Below are 17,682 nucleotides of genomic sequence, written 5' to 3'. Positions count from 1 at the left end.
ATAAGTAGATTTTACCTCTGATTTGAGATCCACAAACTAAAAACAGGTTGCTGCATTCTGGACCACTTGCTGTATATCTTCAGTGCGGTTTTCAGAAACAGCTGTATGAAGAGCACTTTACAGTAGTTCTGACCCATAATGATGAGGATAAGAGTTACCAACATAATATCCCCCTGCTCCAGGTACTGTATGTCCACAACTAAAGTCCCAAATGTCCCATTTGACAAAGCAAAGATTATCCTAAACCGTAGCCATGAATCCAGGGAAACTGCAGAATTATCACTACAAAACAATCGCTCATGAGATAACAGTCAGGCCAACTCTTTCAACAAATCAAAGTCCCAAGGCTATAATAGAAAATCTATGCAGCTCATGGTTGAACTGCCATATTCTTGATAGACTCTGAACTTGACTGTTTTCCTGCAGATATCTTATAATCAGGCTAGGTAGCATCATCGGTGTGAGGGAGAGTGAGGTTTGCATGCTGTTTATATATTCCTTGCCCTGCCAGTCTTGGCTGTTGGGGGATGGTTTCTTGTTTGATTGTTCCTTAATTAGGATGTTCTTTGTTCCTGATTGCTTATCTAATGCTGTTTCCTGCTTATCTGGGTGTCCCTTGTTGGGGAGGATGCGTTCCAGGCTAGTTATTTCTTTCCAAGACTTTGGTTGTATCAATCAATGGCATGTAGATGAGGTTTATCTCTCTCTGTCCAATGACAGCTGATTTGACCATTTTGCTACTGAACCTGGTAATGAAAGATCTGCTGGAAAACAACCAAGCTCAGGGAGCACCAAGAACCCGACACATCATTCTAAAATGTGCAGAAAAGTATCAGTCACGATTCAGCCACAAGTAAGCCGAGTGTAGGAAAGAACTGAGAGCAATTTCAAAGGAGAAATGTAAAGAAGATGACCCCTGCTGTAATCTGCTCAGCCATGTCCAGTAAATGCCCGAGAAAAGGGACAAAGAGGAAGATGGCTGAAACCTCCTGCAGCATCAGCTCCCTCGAGACTGGTGAATTAAATCAAACATGCAGCTATGATAATCACAAAAGTGCCCAGCCCTGTCTGAATTCCAGAACACAATAGCTCTCTAAAGTGGCATGCATCACAGATTCTTTTTTTTTTTAAAGGTAAAGGCTCCCTTAAATCAAACTTAAAGCGTGTGGATCACATGACACACCTACATTCCTTTCTTAGCAACTGAGTGAAAATGGTTTGTTAATCCTGGGTTGTTTATGCAGCTCCTCAGTAAACTCCAGGATTTCCCTGTGGTTTCCCATCCAAATCTGAACTATGTCTAACCCAACCTGAGTCAGTCAGGCTTATCCGGGCGTAATCACCTGCTGTGGCTTTGTCAAGAAAAATACAATTTAATCCCTAAGTGAGGTGGGGGGGAAGACAAATCACACTGACCTGAAACAGTTACCGTGAAAAAGACAGAATCGCCTCCTGCATCGCATACAAATTCTCCTGTGTCTTGCACCTGGGCTGAGGCAATGATCAGGCGGTGATGAGGTCCTTCACTTTCCAGCCGCAGACCCTCCGTTTCTTCTACTTCTTTCCCATCCTTGTACCAGTGCACGAGAGCATTAGGGCGGGACAATTCACAGGCCAAAGTTACTTGTTCTAAAGCCCAGTAGGTATGAGTCTCATCTGCATTGGAGCACACCACCTGTACAGGTGGCTCTGGAACAGGAAGGACACCAAATGTGAGGAAAAGATCATAATTCAGTAGCAGTAAACCTATTTTGTCTGGCGGACTTCGATTTTAAACCCTGATGTTTTTAGTTGTATGAAGGTCTATGAAGAGTTGCAAATTTGGTTAAGATACATTGCATTAGAGAGGTGATGACAAACCTATGGTACACCATGTCATTTTTGGTGACACGCCAGGCCTCCAGCCCTACTGAAAGTCACAGGAGAAAAGTCTCTCACACACAGCCTCTGAGGCCTCCAAAATCAGGTGAGCATTCTCGCTTGATATTCACAGGCACCAGAGCTCCCATGAGATCAGGGCAGGGGTGGATTTCAAAACCCGTTGCTGTCAGTTTGCTTGTGGGTGTGCGCGCGCATACACAGAAGCATCCGGGCAGATGGGCAGAGCCTCCCACCGCCGCTACCAGTTTGCCTGATCCGGAGCGAACTGGTAGCAACCCACCACTGGATCAGGGCCTTCTTCCATGATTTCCAGAGAGTCTGTTCAGAGGGTCTTGGAGACAAGAATCAGAGGAGAACAGAGAAGAGAAGGTCTGGAGAAGCCTCATTTGACTATCTGTCTGTGATGTGTATGTGTAAGACACACCAGGAGAGTCAATGCAGACATTTTCTGAATTTTTCACATATCAAGCCTATCACTGCACTTGATAGACTAAAACAAAAATATATCTCAGCATAATGTAGCTTCCAATGTTTTATTTATTTTCATCCCACCATTATTGTTCTTTTTAAATAACTCAAAGCAGTGAACATATATAATACTCCTTCCTCCTCCTGTTTTCCCTACAACAACAACCCTGTAAGGTGGGTTAGGCTGAGAAAGAGTGACCCAACCTGCTTTCCTACCTACGGCAAGATTAGAACTCACAGTCTCCTGGTTTCTACCCTGATGCCTTAAACACTAAACCATTTTTTTTCGTAATAGGAGGGTCATTCATTAGAAGAGTTCTCTAGGCTGGACCAAACCATCTTTATAGCACAGTGTGAAAGAGCCACTTCCAGAGATTTCCTGGGACTGATTGTATGATTCCTTCTTGAACTTCCTTCCAATGAGGATAAACACCCAGAATTATGGGGATTCAAGCACAGAAATGAACTTATCATATGCTTAAGGTCACCACAATTCTATTGAGTAAAAACCAACTTTTTGAGGTATAACAAATCACAAGTGCCTCCAAGTATCAGAAACCCAGAAATAGTGGTAACATAAAATTAAAAATAACATAAAATAGATAAAGGTATATCCCACCTCTCCCGTGAGAGGCAATTAAACAACCAAAATTTTCTCTTTTACCAAAGCAAAACAGAACTGGGCTGCCTGCCCAGTAGTTGGTAGGACAATTTCTTAGGACAGATTTCCCAGCTTTTCCCAATGTGAGAAATGCTGAGTTTTCTGGGAACTGCAGGCCTAATTCATCTGCAGGTTGGGAAAGGCTGGTTTAGGAGCGTCATGAACTTCATCTTGAGTCCAACTGAAGAAAGTTGAAAAATAAAAATAATTCTACATAAATAAGGCATGTTTAGAAAGGCCATTTCTAACCTGTGACAGTGATGTTGAAGAAGGCAGAGTCACCATTTGCATCACACACAAACTCTCCTGTATCCTGGACTTGGGCAGAGACAAGGATCAGCCGGCAGTGTGGACCCTCGTTCTCCAGCAGGAGATCCTGGCTTTCTTCCACTTTTTCCCCATCCTTGTACCAGCGCATGGGGGCATTAGGACGGGATAGCTCACAGGTCAGCACCACACGCTCTGAGACCAGGTAGGTGTGTGCTTCCTCAGGGCTGGAGTGGATAATGTGGACAGGAGTTTCTGTGGAGCAAAGAAATGTGCTGGGAAGATTACGGTACCTTGTTACCACACCATTTTATCTGCACACATGAAAATTTATTTATTTATTTATCATATTTCTATGCCACCCACAATCGACAGTATACTAAATAGCATATTGCCCCCAACAATCTGGGTCCTCATTTTACCCACCTCGGAAGGATGGAAGGCTGAGTCAACCTTGAGCTGTGAGATTTGATCTGCTGATCTGCTGAACTAGCAGTCAGCTGAAGTAGCTGCAGTACAGCACTCTAACCACTGCACCACCTCAACTCTTTGCTAAGGGCCTACTTGCATTGCAGCCTTTAGCTGCTTCTGTTCTATCAGACTATTTCAAAACAAGAGGGGAAACATTCATTTCAAACACTAACATTTCTAAGGGCAGGGAGTAAGTGTCCTCACTCAAAGGCTGGGGACAAGTCGAAGGCCGCCTCATCAGAATAGGGCAGTAAAAAGAGTGCTCTTAAGAGTATGGCTATGGTGAGGAAAGCAGAGAAAGACCAAAGAAAAACTTTCCTGAAGCAAGAGAACACTTTTGCGGTAAATTAACCTCAGGCTTTTATATCTACTGGGTTCAAAAGTATATCCCCTGGCTCTTTTATCACATCATAGAAAAAAAATTAATCAAAAAGCATAGGAAAGGCTTTCTGATGAAGTTGGTCAAATTCTTTTTTTAAAAAAAACATACACCGACAGAGCACTCGGTCCTGACTTGCCCTTGCTTTTGCCTGCAGGAGCTTTTGTCTTTGATTAAGAGGTGGTACAGTACCTGCTTCCACCTGAAGGGAACAAAGTAACCAGTCTTTATAGGAAGACTTTTAGGTATTTGCAGTGGCTGCTTCACCTGAGCTTCATGCTAAGCATTTGGAACAACAATGTGGATGATGAGGTTTCTATTTTTTTCCCTTCACAGGTAAAGACTCACCATTTCCATTAGAAAGAAGAGGTAGAAAAAGATTCTTTCAAATCTCACATTTGCAATGAAATCGCATTAAGCCATTTCAAAAACAGCTCAACGTTTCAGATTTGTAAAAGTCTTAAAGTGGGCACCAGGTTCCAGGTTGCTAAGATCTAGAGGCACAAAATTCTTCTGACTTTAGAAATCACTCCTTGCTTATGGCATTGCAAAAGCAAGTTATTTCATTTTTCCATAGATTTTGTAGGCAAGTTTTTCATCAGAAACTCGCACACCTTGGCTCATTTCTTCTGCTGTAGCTGGCAAGTCAAAACATACAGCAAATATTTTCCGTTTCCATGCCTTTGTTAAAATGCACTCTACCCTAGAAATACTTAGTTTTGAAGTATCACAAACTTACAAATAACAGAATTTGGACCGAGCAGTAGCCACTTTTGTAGAATTCCTTTGTATAACTTTTAAGCAATTGTGCAATTGGGATAAAATTAGACAGTGATCTGTGTCATCTGGAGAGGCTGCTGACCTGTAACAGTAATGTTGAAAAAGACAGATTCTCCACGAATGTCACATACAAATTCCCCGGTATCCTGCATTATGGCTGAGGGAATGATCAAGTGATGGTGAGGTCCCACATTCTCCATCAGGAGGTCCTTGCTTTCTTTCACAGTTTCTCCATCCTTGTACCAACACACAGTGACATCAGGGTGGGATAACTCACAAGACAGCACCACACGATCTGCAACTTTGTAGTTGTGAGCCTCTTTGGAATTGGAGTGAACAATTTTCACAGGAGGTTCTGTGGAAGGGAAAAATATTGTGAAGGGGCCAAATGCTACCAAGCTCAGAATCATTACTGAATTTCCAGATTTGGAAAGAAAGGATACGATTACAGGCTAAACCCTTCTAAACCCCTGTTTTTTCTTTGAAGTCAGCTATATTCAAAAGCTTATGGACCTTCAAGTAGTATATCTTTGGCACCAAACCCTATAAAAGGACATGCAGCTTTACACTATCAATCTCCCTGCTTTAATCAAGATTTTTTTTTCTTTCCACTTACCTTCCACAGTCACAGTGAAGCTGATGGTATCATCTTTGGCATCACATATATATGTCCCAGAGTCCAAAGAGCAGACAGAGGGAATCAACAGCTTATGAATGTAGCCTTCTGACTCAACACAAGCACCATTATCCAAAGCTATAGGATTCCCATCTTTGAGCCAGCAGACAGGGGCATCAGGCATGGAAAGCTCGCATTCCAGAAGCAGAGGCATCCCAAGAAGAAGGGTTCGGAGTCGCCTGGCCTCAGGCACTGGAGTAATATGTACCTGTGGAGCTGAAAACAATACTTTTGCAAGTAAACTCTGTGCATAACAGCATTTGTTTCATCTTGAGCTATTCTTGTGATCATAACAGCATTAGACCATTTTGTATACATTCCAAGCCACCTAGGAAACATATATGCTGGGATATAGCTGAAATTTTGCACTGGTTGTCATTCAAAGAAAGCAAGCATACAGTAAATGTGAACACTGAGTTTCTCACATAGCCTTTGGGGGTGAATGCATCATAGTTGCAAGCAAGTCCTGGTGGCTCAGCAGACTGATATCATTGTGATTAACACCAGCTGTTTGCAATTACTGTAAGTTCGAATCTCACCAGGCTCAAGGTTGACTTAGCCTTCCATCCTTTCTAAGGTAGGTAAATTGAGGACCCAGTTTGTGGGGGCAATAAGCTGACTTTGTATAAATATACAAAAGTATGAAGGCTATTGTTTAACGCATTGTAAGCCGCCCTGAGTCTCTGGAGAAGGGCAGCATATAAATCAAATTTTTTTTAAAAAAGTCATGGGAAAAACATGGGGCAGCACGGCAAATCAAACTTCACATAGAACTACACTATTGGATCTCATGATTTTTTTGTTTAGTTTGAAAACCACAGTGATGGCTTCTACTTCTAATTAGAGTAGCCATAAAATGAGCAGTGGTGGTACAGTGGTTAGAATGCAGTATTGCAAGCTAACTCTGCCCCCAGCCAGAAGTTTGATCCTGAACGGCTCAAGGTGACTCAGCCTTCCATCCTTCCAAGATTGGTAAAGTGAGGACCCAGATTGCTGGGGGCAATATACTGACTCTGTAAACCGCATAGAGAGAGATGTAAAGCGCTATAGAATGGTATATACTCTTGTTTCCCCAAAAATAAGACATCCCCTGATAATAAGCCCAATCAGGCTTTTGAGCACATGGCAATAAGGCCAAGTGCTTATTTCAGGGTTCAAAAAAATATAAGGCAGGGTCTTATTTTCAGGGAAACACGGTAAGTCTAAGTGCTATTGCTACTAAAGGAAAGTGCCTTTTATATCCAAGCATCCTGTCTGGATTAAATTTTTACTCCTCCTGCAAAGCAGGAAAACAAAGGGATTTGCCGATCTGTTTCTTATATTACAGCCATAACCCCAGGGATGAAATCCAGCAGGTTCTGACAGGTTCTGGAGAACCGGTAGCGGAAATTTTGAGCAGTTTGGAGAACCGGCAAATACCACCTTTGGCTGGCTCCAGAGTGCGGTGGAAATGGAGATTATGCAATATCCTTCCCCCAGGAGTGGGGTGGGAATGGAGATTTTGCAGTATCCTTCCCCTGCCATGCCCACCAAGCCACACCCACCAAGCCACACCGCGCCCACAAGCCACACCTACAGAACTGGTAGTAAAAAAATGTGGATTTCACCACTGCATAACCCTGTCCTTTTTCTGTTCCTAGAACGTAAGTACTAGCATGTAGCTTCAACAGTGAGATGGGCAACATATAATAATTATTAAATAATAATTGTAAATAAATAAATGTAATTGTTTCTGAGTTTCTAATTATTGATCTGTTCTTGGGACCAGCTAAGAACTCACCTTGTACATGTAACACTGCTGATTCTTTCACACCATTGGCTTCAAATCGCACCTCGGACCCACTGGCAGCTAACTGCACATTTTTGACCTGCAATGTATGGCTCACTCCACTGTGTATGATGTGGTACTGCTGGTCTTCCTCTTCCTTTGCCAGCCTCTTCCCCCTCAGGTACCAGCAACCAGACATGGGAGCTGAAAGCGTCACTGAAAAAGTGGCATCCTCATTGATACAAACCGTCACATCTTGCAGTCCCTCCTTTATATGGGCTCTGGGCACTGTAAAAACAATCAAAGGTTGGGAGACTAGTATCAGCCCTACAACCCTATATAGTTATGTAGAGAGAAGGATCTTGATGGAGATATAATAATAATAACTTTATTGTCATTGTACGTGTATATACAGTATACCCATATAACGAAATTCACTTAACACCCAAAGACCAGGTCCAACACACATAACAATCCCCAAACACACCCCCACCCACCACAAATTCCCCACCCCTAAACCACCCAAACATCCACACAACAGATCAAGTAATGCTGTCCAACAGCTCACTGATGATGGCCCTTTAGTTCATTGTTGAATGCAATTATAGCTCTGGGATAAAAACTATTCAGAAAACGTGTGGTCCGAGTTTTAATTGTTCTGTATCTTCTGCCAGAAAGCAACAGTCCAAAAAGATTGTAAGCAGGATGGGAAGACTCTCTGAGAATGTTATGCAACTTCCTGAAACAGCGAGATTCAAAGATGTCGCCCAGGGCTGGTAGCTGGAGCCCAATGATATTCTGGGCAGTTTTAATTATATGCAAGATCTATTACCAAATCCTGAAATTTGCGAAGATTTTGTGATTACAGCTGCTCTCAACAAAACTAAGCCATCCTGTAGTGGGGCTTAAACAGACCTAATATATCTCCATCAAGGTCATATTTCTTAGTCTCTTAGTCTTAAATGTATAGTTTGAGACAAGTGCGTTATGATGACTCTAGTCATTTGGATTTGCACATCTAGGCTTTAAAAGTTAGCATCTGTACAGACCCCGCTGATTGTAGACTCAATAGCGGGTGCATACACATGGCTAGCACAATTTGCAAAGCCAAGCATACAGGATAAATTATTCCAGTAGAGCTCAAACTCCAAAAGAAAAAGAAAAAAAAAGGAAGGTATTCAGCAACCTGAATGTGTAAGAAGGGTGCAAATGAAGCACAGCCAGTTGGGGAAAGCAGACTAGTGCACTAGTGCAATGGGAGGAGGAAGAAGCAATTGACTAGTCAGTGCCTGAGAACTTGCCAGTCACAAAGCAACCAAAATCAGAAGAGAGAAATGCTTGAAACGCCCGTTCTTATGCAAAGATGAAGCCCCACCTCTTGGGAGCAGGGAAGCTTACCAAGATGCACGGACCCTGGGAATTCCACATGCGCACTGCACCCAAACTGATTGGCAGAGCATACACGGAAGCGGTAGTCAGCCTCCTGGGGCACACCATCCCCCGGAACTTCAACCATGCTAGCGACATCAGTGGTTAGACAAGGCACCCACTCAGCCTCTCCTACAGTCTGCCTCTCAAGGATGTAGCTGCTTAGTGGGCTACGATGTAGATCTGGTGGTGGGCACCACGTCAGGAGGGCGGCATTGCTACGTGTAGTGCACATCTTTACTTCCACAGGTGCACTTGGTGGAATCCTTTTGGCACCTAGAGAAAAGAAATCCTTTATATTATCTTCTTCCCGCAATAACCATCTAATCCCCATGAACCTTGTGGAGTAATTAAAACGTCTGAAATTAGTGCAGCATATTACAATAGCCAATCAAATGTAGATTTGTTCTATGAAGTATATCTGCGACTGGACTATTTCTGTCCCAAAGAGGTAAATAACCATAACTTGTTAACCTAAGCTTGGCATCTAGGGATAACGTTGGCTTTAGGAAGATCCACAAATTATGAATATGTTTCTGTAAGTGAGTAGAATCCCATCCACAGGCTGGACACAGTCTCTCTGAAGAGTGAGCCATCTTCCCATTGAATTTCCATGTTCACAGGAATCTCTTTCAGATTAATGGCTTTCTTCCAGCCCATTCCTAATTCCAGGCAATGTGTCAGAACTAAATCTTTGCAGCTAACTGTACCATATCCTTACGGTTGTCAAGAAAACTACAGGGACATGAGAATGACGTCACCTGGAGCTGAGCTTGACTCAAAGCAGAAAATAATCTTTCTGTGCCGCAGTATGCAAACTACAAGTGATGCATAGCCCCATTTTTAGACAAGTTCTCACTAGCAAAATTTTTAGTGGCAAACTCCCAAGTTATAGTGACACAATCTCACAACAACATTAAGAAAACAAAATATAATTAATATTGAGTAGAATTCATTTAATTAAAGGGCTAATTTCAATTGTTAATTGTTATGAAAATAAAAAAATAAATTTAATTATAGTTTGTTGATTTAAAGAATTGTGAGATAAAATGACTTTCAGCATTCCAGAAAAACCCCAACTCCACGTAAAGACGCAGAAACCAGCATTTTCCAAAGTTCTCTTTACTAGAATAGGCAACCTGGCACATCTGGGGAAACCTGAATCTGAAAAGCCTAGGTTTTCCTTCAGTAAGTCAAAGCTCCCAAAACCATCCCCTTTTCCACCCAGTCGGTCACATGCTTCAATTACCTCCGTTCCATCCCAATCCAGCCCTCTGACCACTTCTTCTCCAGATGCTGGATCGCCCTGACCTTGACCGACAGGAAGAATGCTATTATGTCTACTAACCCCCTTTCCTACTTTCCCACACATGAGAAGGTGGCAGCATTGGAGCTTCCAAAGCTGACAGGCATCCCCCCTGCAAAAAGAACCACCTCCTCCAGACAAAACACAAAAGAAGGGGTTAACATCTAGCACCAATCCCCTTAACCCTCCCCCCCCCGAGGACCTTTCGGTTTGTCAGGAAATTTGTCGTGAAACTGTTTCACGAGCGCATCAGCATGCACATCCCAACTCTTAACCCAAGTAGCTTCAGCCAAAGGGTAGCCTTTCCAATGCGCCAAATATTGTAAGCCACCCCTGTAGAGACTAGAGTCCAGGATTTTCTTCACCTCATAATGAGTCTCCCCTTGCACCACCAAAGGAGGGGGTGGAGCAGCTGGCAAGGGTCTTAGGTTAGATTCTCTGACCGGTCTCAATAAGCTGCTGTGGAAAACGGAGTGTACTTTCCCTAAGATGCGAGGGAGTCTAAGTTGAACAGTCACTGGGTTAATAACTTTCACTATAGGGAAGGGACCTATGAATTTGGGTCCAAACTTCTTTCTGGGTACCCTCAAGGTTTAATGTGTGGGCTGATTTGCATATATATGAAGGTTGATTTCTCAAAGGGATAATAGCAGTGTAGGATGGAAGTAAAGCTTATGTGATAATAAACTGAAGACTTAGCAAATGCTTCAACACTGAGCAGGAAATAACAGAAGGAAGTGAGATGTCCCATAGGTTGCCTTATGTATTAAATGTATAAAAAATGCTTGGGGTGACATTATAAATATGTTCATCAGGACACGAAAGTATATTTCATTCTATATGCAGTCATTGCCATATTGTTGGCTGAGAAACTGAACAGTTTGTGATGAATGTTAGGTACATTGCATCCTGCAGTGAGGCATATGAATTCCAAAATTAATATGTCAGAGTTAGTTGATTTTGCATGTAAAATAGAATGACTGCAAATTATATGTAAGTGGAGGAAAACTAAACTATGCAGATCATTTTTAACAGAATATTTATTGAGCATGGGAAATGGATGGAGAATTATTGAGAGAAATGCAAATGCTACACAGCTTCCTTTAGAGTACAGCTTCTCAGAATATATTTTACTTTTAGCAGGAAGGAAACTTCCCAAGTGCTCCTGAGGAAGCAGGAAATCAAAAGATTGTTGGACTGCAACAACAACAACAACAAAAAGATAACAAAAGACAACTGGAGTTAGAACACCTTTCTATCCATGATGAACCTGTTCCCAAGACATTTCAAGTACAAGAACACTTGATCAAGAGTTATTCATACTGAACTCAGATACAGATCTCTTAAAGGCTGATTTAGGGTTGCCTGCAACTGCCTATAGCCAATGCTGAATACCTACACTGCAAAGGGGTTGTCAGGTAAGCATAGGATGCAGATGGCTGCAGATGGGCCAACACAAACACCTCCCAAATCACAACTATGTGTTGTGCAGAGGTGCGTGTCCTGCATGTTGATTGGTTGATCCAACTTCCTGTTCTGTGCTTTGCTGTTTGAGTGCCCCAACCCCACCCCAGCCAGAACATTACATTTGCAGAAATATAAATGGAACATCTATGTAACTGTCCCTGAACAACAGATTCATAAGCTCTCTGACTTGCAGTGCCGGAGAAGTCTACTTGACTAGCTAAGAGTTTCCCTCCTGCCCCCCCTTCCCCCAAGATTCTAGAACTGCATTCCTTCAGTTCAATGCCTCAGGCTGTGTTAGGCTGAAATCCTCCTCTATTATCCCCAACCAGCAATCATGGCTGGGTGTGAGGGAGTTATAGTTTTATATAAATGGAGGACACTACATTGGAGGAAGCTGTCCAAAAGTTATTTAATTCTCTTTTGAGATAGATAATCTGAAACACAGGAGCCTAGAACCGATGCACAGTTCTCACAGGAGGATGGATGGATGGATGGATGGATGGATGGAAGTACAAAATAAGAATCTGAGACTTAGGCAATGAATAAATGAATGAATGAATTGTTCTAAACCAGGGGTATCAAACTTGCATTGTCATGGCGACATCACGTGACGTAGTGGAACTTTTTCCCCCTTCGCTAAACCGGGCGTGGGTGTGGCCAGTGCGTGACACATCTAGCCCACAGGCCACGAGTTTGACACCCCTGTTCTAAACAACGTGTGTCTGAAGAAGAAAAAACAACTGTGGTGGATAATAATTACTAGAATATTCAAACATGTTTTAGTAATCTTAAAACTGAGCTCTATTACTATACTTCCATTCATTGCTTAGATGTTCCATAGACTGATGTCTCAGTTTATATGGGCCTTTGAGTGGTTTCTTTCCAAGCATGGATTAGGACAACCACTACATATCTTCTATGCTATGGCAGCAGCTGATGCTACAAGTCACCAGCAGGAATCTGATCACAAGAGGAGGCCTATGAGAGACTGCCTGATAAATAAGATAGCTGGGGGGAAAGCATCTGATGTACAGCCAGACATAATTTACACTTGTCCATGCCAGTTTAGGAAGTAGCAAAAGCAGCAGCATCCATGAGCACTAGATTGCTTTGGAAATATGTTTGCTAAAGATAAAACATTGATTTAACAATCTGGAACAGTGCAGTGTCACAGTACAGTACTGTAATTTCATTCTTCTGTCCTGATTTGACATCCGTTCTAAAACAGCTTTGATCAAACTAGACCATTGCCAAGTCTGAGCATAATATGAATCTAAATTTGTTGTAGATCTCTGTAATATAATATGGCAAGCCCCCTTTGTCCCAAATACAGGCATCATTAAATCTAAGATAAGGGATAAGATAAATAATTGCGGGGGGGCCCAGTAAGAGGTTCATTCAGTGAATAATGTTTATGTCAAAAGCAAATTGAAGCATTGAATGACCCCTAGGCAGAAAAGAATGATATAAACCGAATAATCATTCCTCCTTCCCTTCCTCAATAGTCCCATTTCCACTCTCTACTCACATTTCACACGAAGCTGTGCTGAAGTTTGTGAGTCGCCCGCCATGAAAGTGATGACTCCAGCATCATGCCGTGACACATGTACCAGTACCAAAATATGTGTTTTCCCAAAGCTCCTGATGAGTGTATGTGGTGCCTCAACCAGTTCTTGCCCATTTCGGCCCCAACTTGGTGCTTCCACAGGTTCCCGGGTCTCCACATAGAAGGCTGCATTTTCTCCTTCCATCACATCCAATTTTCGTGGCAAGCGCTTTACAATGAGACCTAAAGGAGGGAGTTTGCTCAATTACTATCAGAATGGAAACCCAAATGACACTTAGGCGTCAGCAAGATTACATGTTGCAGTCACTACTACGTTAGGGTGGCCGTTTACTAATAGCCGAAAGAAGGACTGTGATTTACATTATTAATATTACGGATATGTAATATCACTCTATTGGGTCTTCTTATAGAGAGAATCTGGCAAATAGATGGGGAAGAAATGGAGGCAGTGACAGATTTTATTTTCCTGGGCTCCAAGATCACCATAGATGGGGACTGCAGCCAAGAAATTAAAAGACACTTGCTCCTGGGAAGGAAAGCTATGGTAAATCTAGACTAGACAGCATACTAAAAAGCAGAGACATCACCCTGCCAACAAAAGTGCATATAGTCAGGGTTATAGTTTTCCCAGTTGCAATGTATGGCTGTGAAGTTGGACCATAAGGAAGGCTGAACACCAAAGAATTGAGGCCTTTCAACAATGGTGCTGGAGAAGACTCCTGCGAGTCCCTTGGACTACAAGGCAATCAAACCGGTCAGTTCTAGAGGAAATCAACCCTGACTGCTCTTTAGAAGGCCAGGTCCTGAACATGAAACTCAAATACTTTGGCCACCCAATGAAGGACTCACTGGAGAAGAGCCTAATGCTGGGAAAGATTGAGGGCAAAAGAAGAAGGGGACGGCAGAGAACACGGTGGCTAGATGGAGTCACTGAAGCAGTAGCTGTGAGCTTAAATGGACTCCAGAGGATGGTAGAGGACAGGAAAGCATGGAGGAACATTGTCCATGGGGTCACGATGGGTTGGACACGACTTTGCAACTAACAACAACATAGAGAGAATACAGGCAGTCCTTGATTTACGACCACAATTGAGTCCAAAATTTCTGTTGTCAAGTGAAACATTTGTTAAGTGAGTTTTGCCCCATTTTATGACCTTTCTTGCCATTGTTAAGTGTTAAGTGAATTGTTAAGTGAATCACTGCAGTGGATAACTTAGTAACATGGTTGTTAAGTGAATCTGACTTCCCCATTGACTTTGCTTGTCAGAAAGTCACAAAAGGAGTTCACATGACCCCGGGACACTGCATTGGTCATAAATATGAACCAGTTGCTAAGCATCTGAATTCTGATCACATGTTCATGGGGCTGCTACAAAGGTCGTAAGTGTGAAAAACGGTCAAAAGTCACTTTTTTCAGTGCCACTGTAACTTTGAATGGTCACTAAATGGACTGTTTTAAATTGAGGATTACCTGTATCTACTTGATAACAGTTTAAATTTTTATTTATTAAACAAATTTATTTTATTTTATTTTATTTTTCAATTTATATACCGCCCTTCTCCCTAAGGACTCAGGGCGGTGCACAGCCAGAATTAAGAACATGAACTACAAATATTAAGAACAATTAAAATATATATAAATTTGGCCCAAAAATTTAAAAATCACAAACCAATTAAAACATTTAAAAAATTTAAAAATTTCTTCTTAAGCCAGCCCGGCTTGCTGGAAAAAGTGGGTTTTAAGGGCACGGCGGAAGGCACTGAGGTCTTGGATTCTCCTTAACTCTGGGGGCAACTGATTCCAGAGGGTAGGTGCCCCCACAGAGAAGGCTCTCCCCCTGGGGGTCACCAGCCTACATTGTTTGGCTGATGGTACCCTGAGGAGGCCCTCTCTGTGGGAGCGCATAGGTCGATGGGAGGTCGTTGGTAGCAGCAGGCGGTCTCGAAGATAGCTAGGCCCTATGCCATGGAGCGCTTTAAAGGTGATAACCAACATGTATATGGATGCCTAACTTACACATGATGGTGACTCCAGGAGGCTTACAACATTAAAATTCCACAGTACAAAACTCCTATATATATATATTTAATACAGTACATTATGAGGTACTACAGAAGCCTGAAACACAATTGTGAATTGCTTAGGATGGAAAAGACCAGTCTTTTTCCACAAGGTAATCAAAGCTCTAGTTTTGGTCTACCACAGGCAATTCAAAACTGTATCATGTTAATAACTTAATTTGTTTAGTGAGCCTGCTGAATCTTCTGCGCAGTTGCTAACGTCAAAGCTCCTGCTTTGATAGGGTTCTTTATCATTGCATTGAGTTTAGACTGCACAGGCCTTCATATCCAAGGACAGCTTCAAACAGAGCCCTGTCCTCTGACGATTCTTTAAACAAAGGATTATCCTATTATACAATGTGTAAACGCTGAGGCTGGCAATCCATTAAATTAAAAAAAAAATCTCTCTTCTGAAGCCACCAAGTTACCCACTCAATATCCAATACTCCTGAAGGGCAGGGGGATAAAACCCAGACTTCATGAGCAGAGATATTGACATCTCCAGCTCTTGGGGGCAATTAGCTGTTGTTTTTGAGATTTTATTCCGATCTGCAATAAATTTTTTTTTTACTCCAGCCATGCCATGTCTGTGAATATGTTGCCAATTTGAGCCGAGAGCTGAACTTAAGGTTAAACGTGTGATGAACTGCTGAGCACAGGTGTCAGGTGAAATACCTGAAGGACTTTAGCATGTAAAAATATCATAATGTATTCTAAGAATTTATTTGAATTGATTCAAATAAATTACGTCAAAATGCCTCACCTTGCACAGAGAGCTCCCCAATGCTGCGGCCCTTGCCTTCCATCTCACACAAGTAGATACCGTCATCATCGGCCCGAGCATCACGCACTGTCAGCCGCCTCAGTAGGCCCTGCTCCTCCATCAGGTACTTGGGGCTGGGTTGCAGGCGCTTGTCTTCAAGATACCATGCGGTAGGCATTGTCTCTAGAGGCACCTGGCACTCTAAGACTGCATCTTGGTGTTCCAACACTTCTACATCCATCAAAGGTGCCTGGAACTGTAGCTGGGGTTCTGGAAGACAGACACAGAATGACTCCACATGGAGGCCTACGGGTAGTCTTCAACTTACAACCACAACTGAGCCCGACGTTTCCATTGCTAAGCAAGGCAGTTGTTTTGCCCTGCTTTATAACCTTTTTGCCATAGTCATTAAACAAATCACTGCAGTTGTTAAGTCAATCATGTGGTCATTAATCAAATCTTCCCCCGTTGACTCTGCTCGTCAGAAGCCAGCTGGGGCAATAAGAAATGGTGATCACATGACCCCAGACAGTGCAACTGTCATAAATACCTGCCAGTTGCCAAGCATCTGAATTTTCATCACGTGACTATCGGGATGCTACCATGATCGTAAATGTGTAAGTCACTTTTTTCTTTGCTAAAGAAATTGTTTTAAGGACTACCTGTATACAGAAAGTCCTATATCCCTAGACTCCCTAAACTGCCAGCCCAACCCTCCTCCTTCAACTCTTTAAGCTTTCCCATATTTTATTTCATAATTCTCCTCTCACTGTCGACTTCATCAGGGTCTGAAGTCTGAACCCTTTTAGAATATTTAACAGCTATGCTATTATATGCACAATAATGGAAGAATAATGAATCCCACTATGGATTGTGAAAATGTCAGGAATGGGTTGTGAAATGTCAGAACTTGCAAAAATGGCAAAACCGAGCTGTTTGATCAGAGGAAAAAACAAACAAACATTTTTTTTTGAAAGACTGGAAGCCTTATAAGGATTTTTGCTGAAAAAAAGACAGAAATGAAATGATGGCTTATGGGTTTGAAGATTAAGATAGACTTGGATTAAATGAGTGGCTGAAGGAACTGTAATATTTAAGAGGGAAGAGGGATTATAAAATTGTAGCTATCTGTTGAAAAGCAGGTTAGAGGTCATTATATTTCTTAACTTTCCCTTTTTTCCTGTTTCATGCAGTTTTTCCTTTCCTTTATCTTTTATTATTCTTAATAAACATAAATAAATTAGAAAGAATTCTTAGCATATTTAAAATGCTGCTGCTGTTCCTTGTGCCTCCAGAAATCCATGTCCTCCATTCCTATGGGTTTTTCTGGCATGCATTTGCTATCCAGAGTTTAATTCCTCCTGAGAAGCTGTGATGAACCCAGCTAAGCTCTGTAGGATTTGCCCACAAGGAGTAATCAGTAATGGGCGCAGGCTTAATTAATACTGAATCTTTCTTAAAAATATACCTTCACTTTCTAACAAATGCTGTAACAATCTCCCATAGTCTTTACCGAATAATTTGCTATCAAACAAGAAAATTTTGATGATGGGTGCAAGGGTAATCTTAATTGCTTAAATGAATGGTGGGGCCCTTCTCTTTCTTTTAGAATGCTTTACAGTAAACTGACAAAAGGAATATGAAGACAAACATTTAATGCCATTATTTTTTAACATTTAAGATTTACAGATTATTGAGAAGATGCCTACTCTACTTTGGTTTGCTCTTGGAGAAGTGGG

General features: G+C 42.0%; 1 protein-coding gene across 6 annotated transcripts in view; it reads right to left on the bottom strand.

The window, feature by feature from the left end:
• OBSL1 (obscurin like cytoskeletal adaptor 1) overlaps positions 1-17,682 on the bottom strand; it is a 78,662-nt gene that overhangs the window by 51,637 nt on the left and 9,343 nt on the right. For 5 of the 6 annotated variants that reach the window (XM_034433802.3, XM_034433804.3, XM_060687847.2 and 2 more), the window contains exons 4-11: positions 15,944-16,213; positions 13,081-13,341; positions 8,750-9,055; positions 7,364-7,639; positions 5,524-5,799; positions 4,990-5,262; positions 3,260-3,532; positions 1,417-1,689 (exon numbers count right to left, since the gene is read on the bottom strand). In XM_034433802.3, coding sequence (XP_034289693.2) covers positions 1,417-1,689; positions 3,260-3,532; positions 4,990-5,262; positions 5,524-5,799; positions 7,364-7,639; positions 8,750-9,055; positions 13,081-13,341; positions 15,944-16,213 — 2,208 coding nt within the window. The remainder of the gene's footprint in view (positions 1-1,416; positions 1,690-3,259; positions 3,533-4,989; positions 5,263-5,523; positions 5,800-7,363; positions 7,640-8,749; positions 9,056-13,080; positions 13,342-15,943; positions 16,214-17,682) is intronic. The other variant, XM_087883742.1, reaches the window with a different exon arrangement.

This window comes from Pantherophis guttatus, chromosome 1 (assembly GCF_059756535.1).
Source record: "Pantherophis guttatus breed Tessera chromosome 1, ASM5975653v1, whole genome shotgun sequence".
In the NCBI taxonomy this organism is placed as follows: Eukaryota; Metazoa; Chordata; class Lepidosauria; order Squamata; family Colubridae; genus Pantherophis; species Pantherophis guttatus.
Note: the sequence above shows the minus strand (reverse complement) of the source record. Positions and strands in the feature narration are given on the sequence as shown.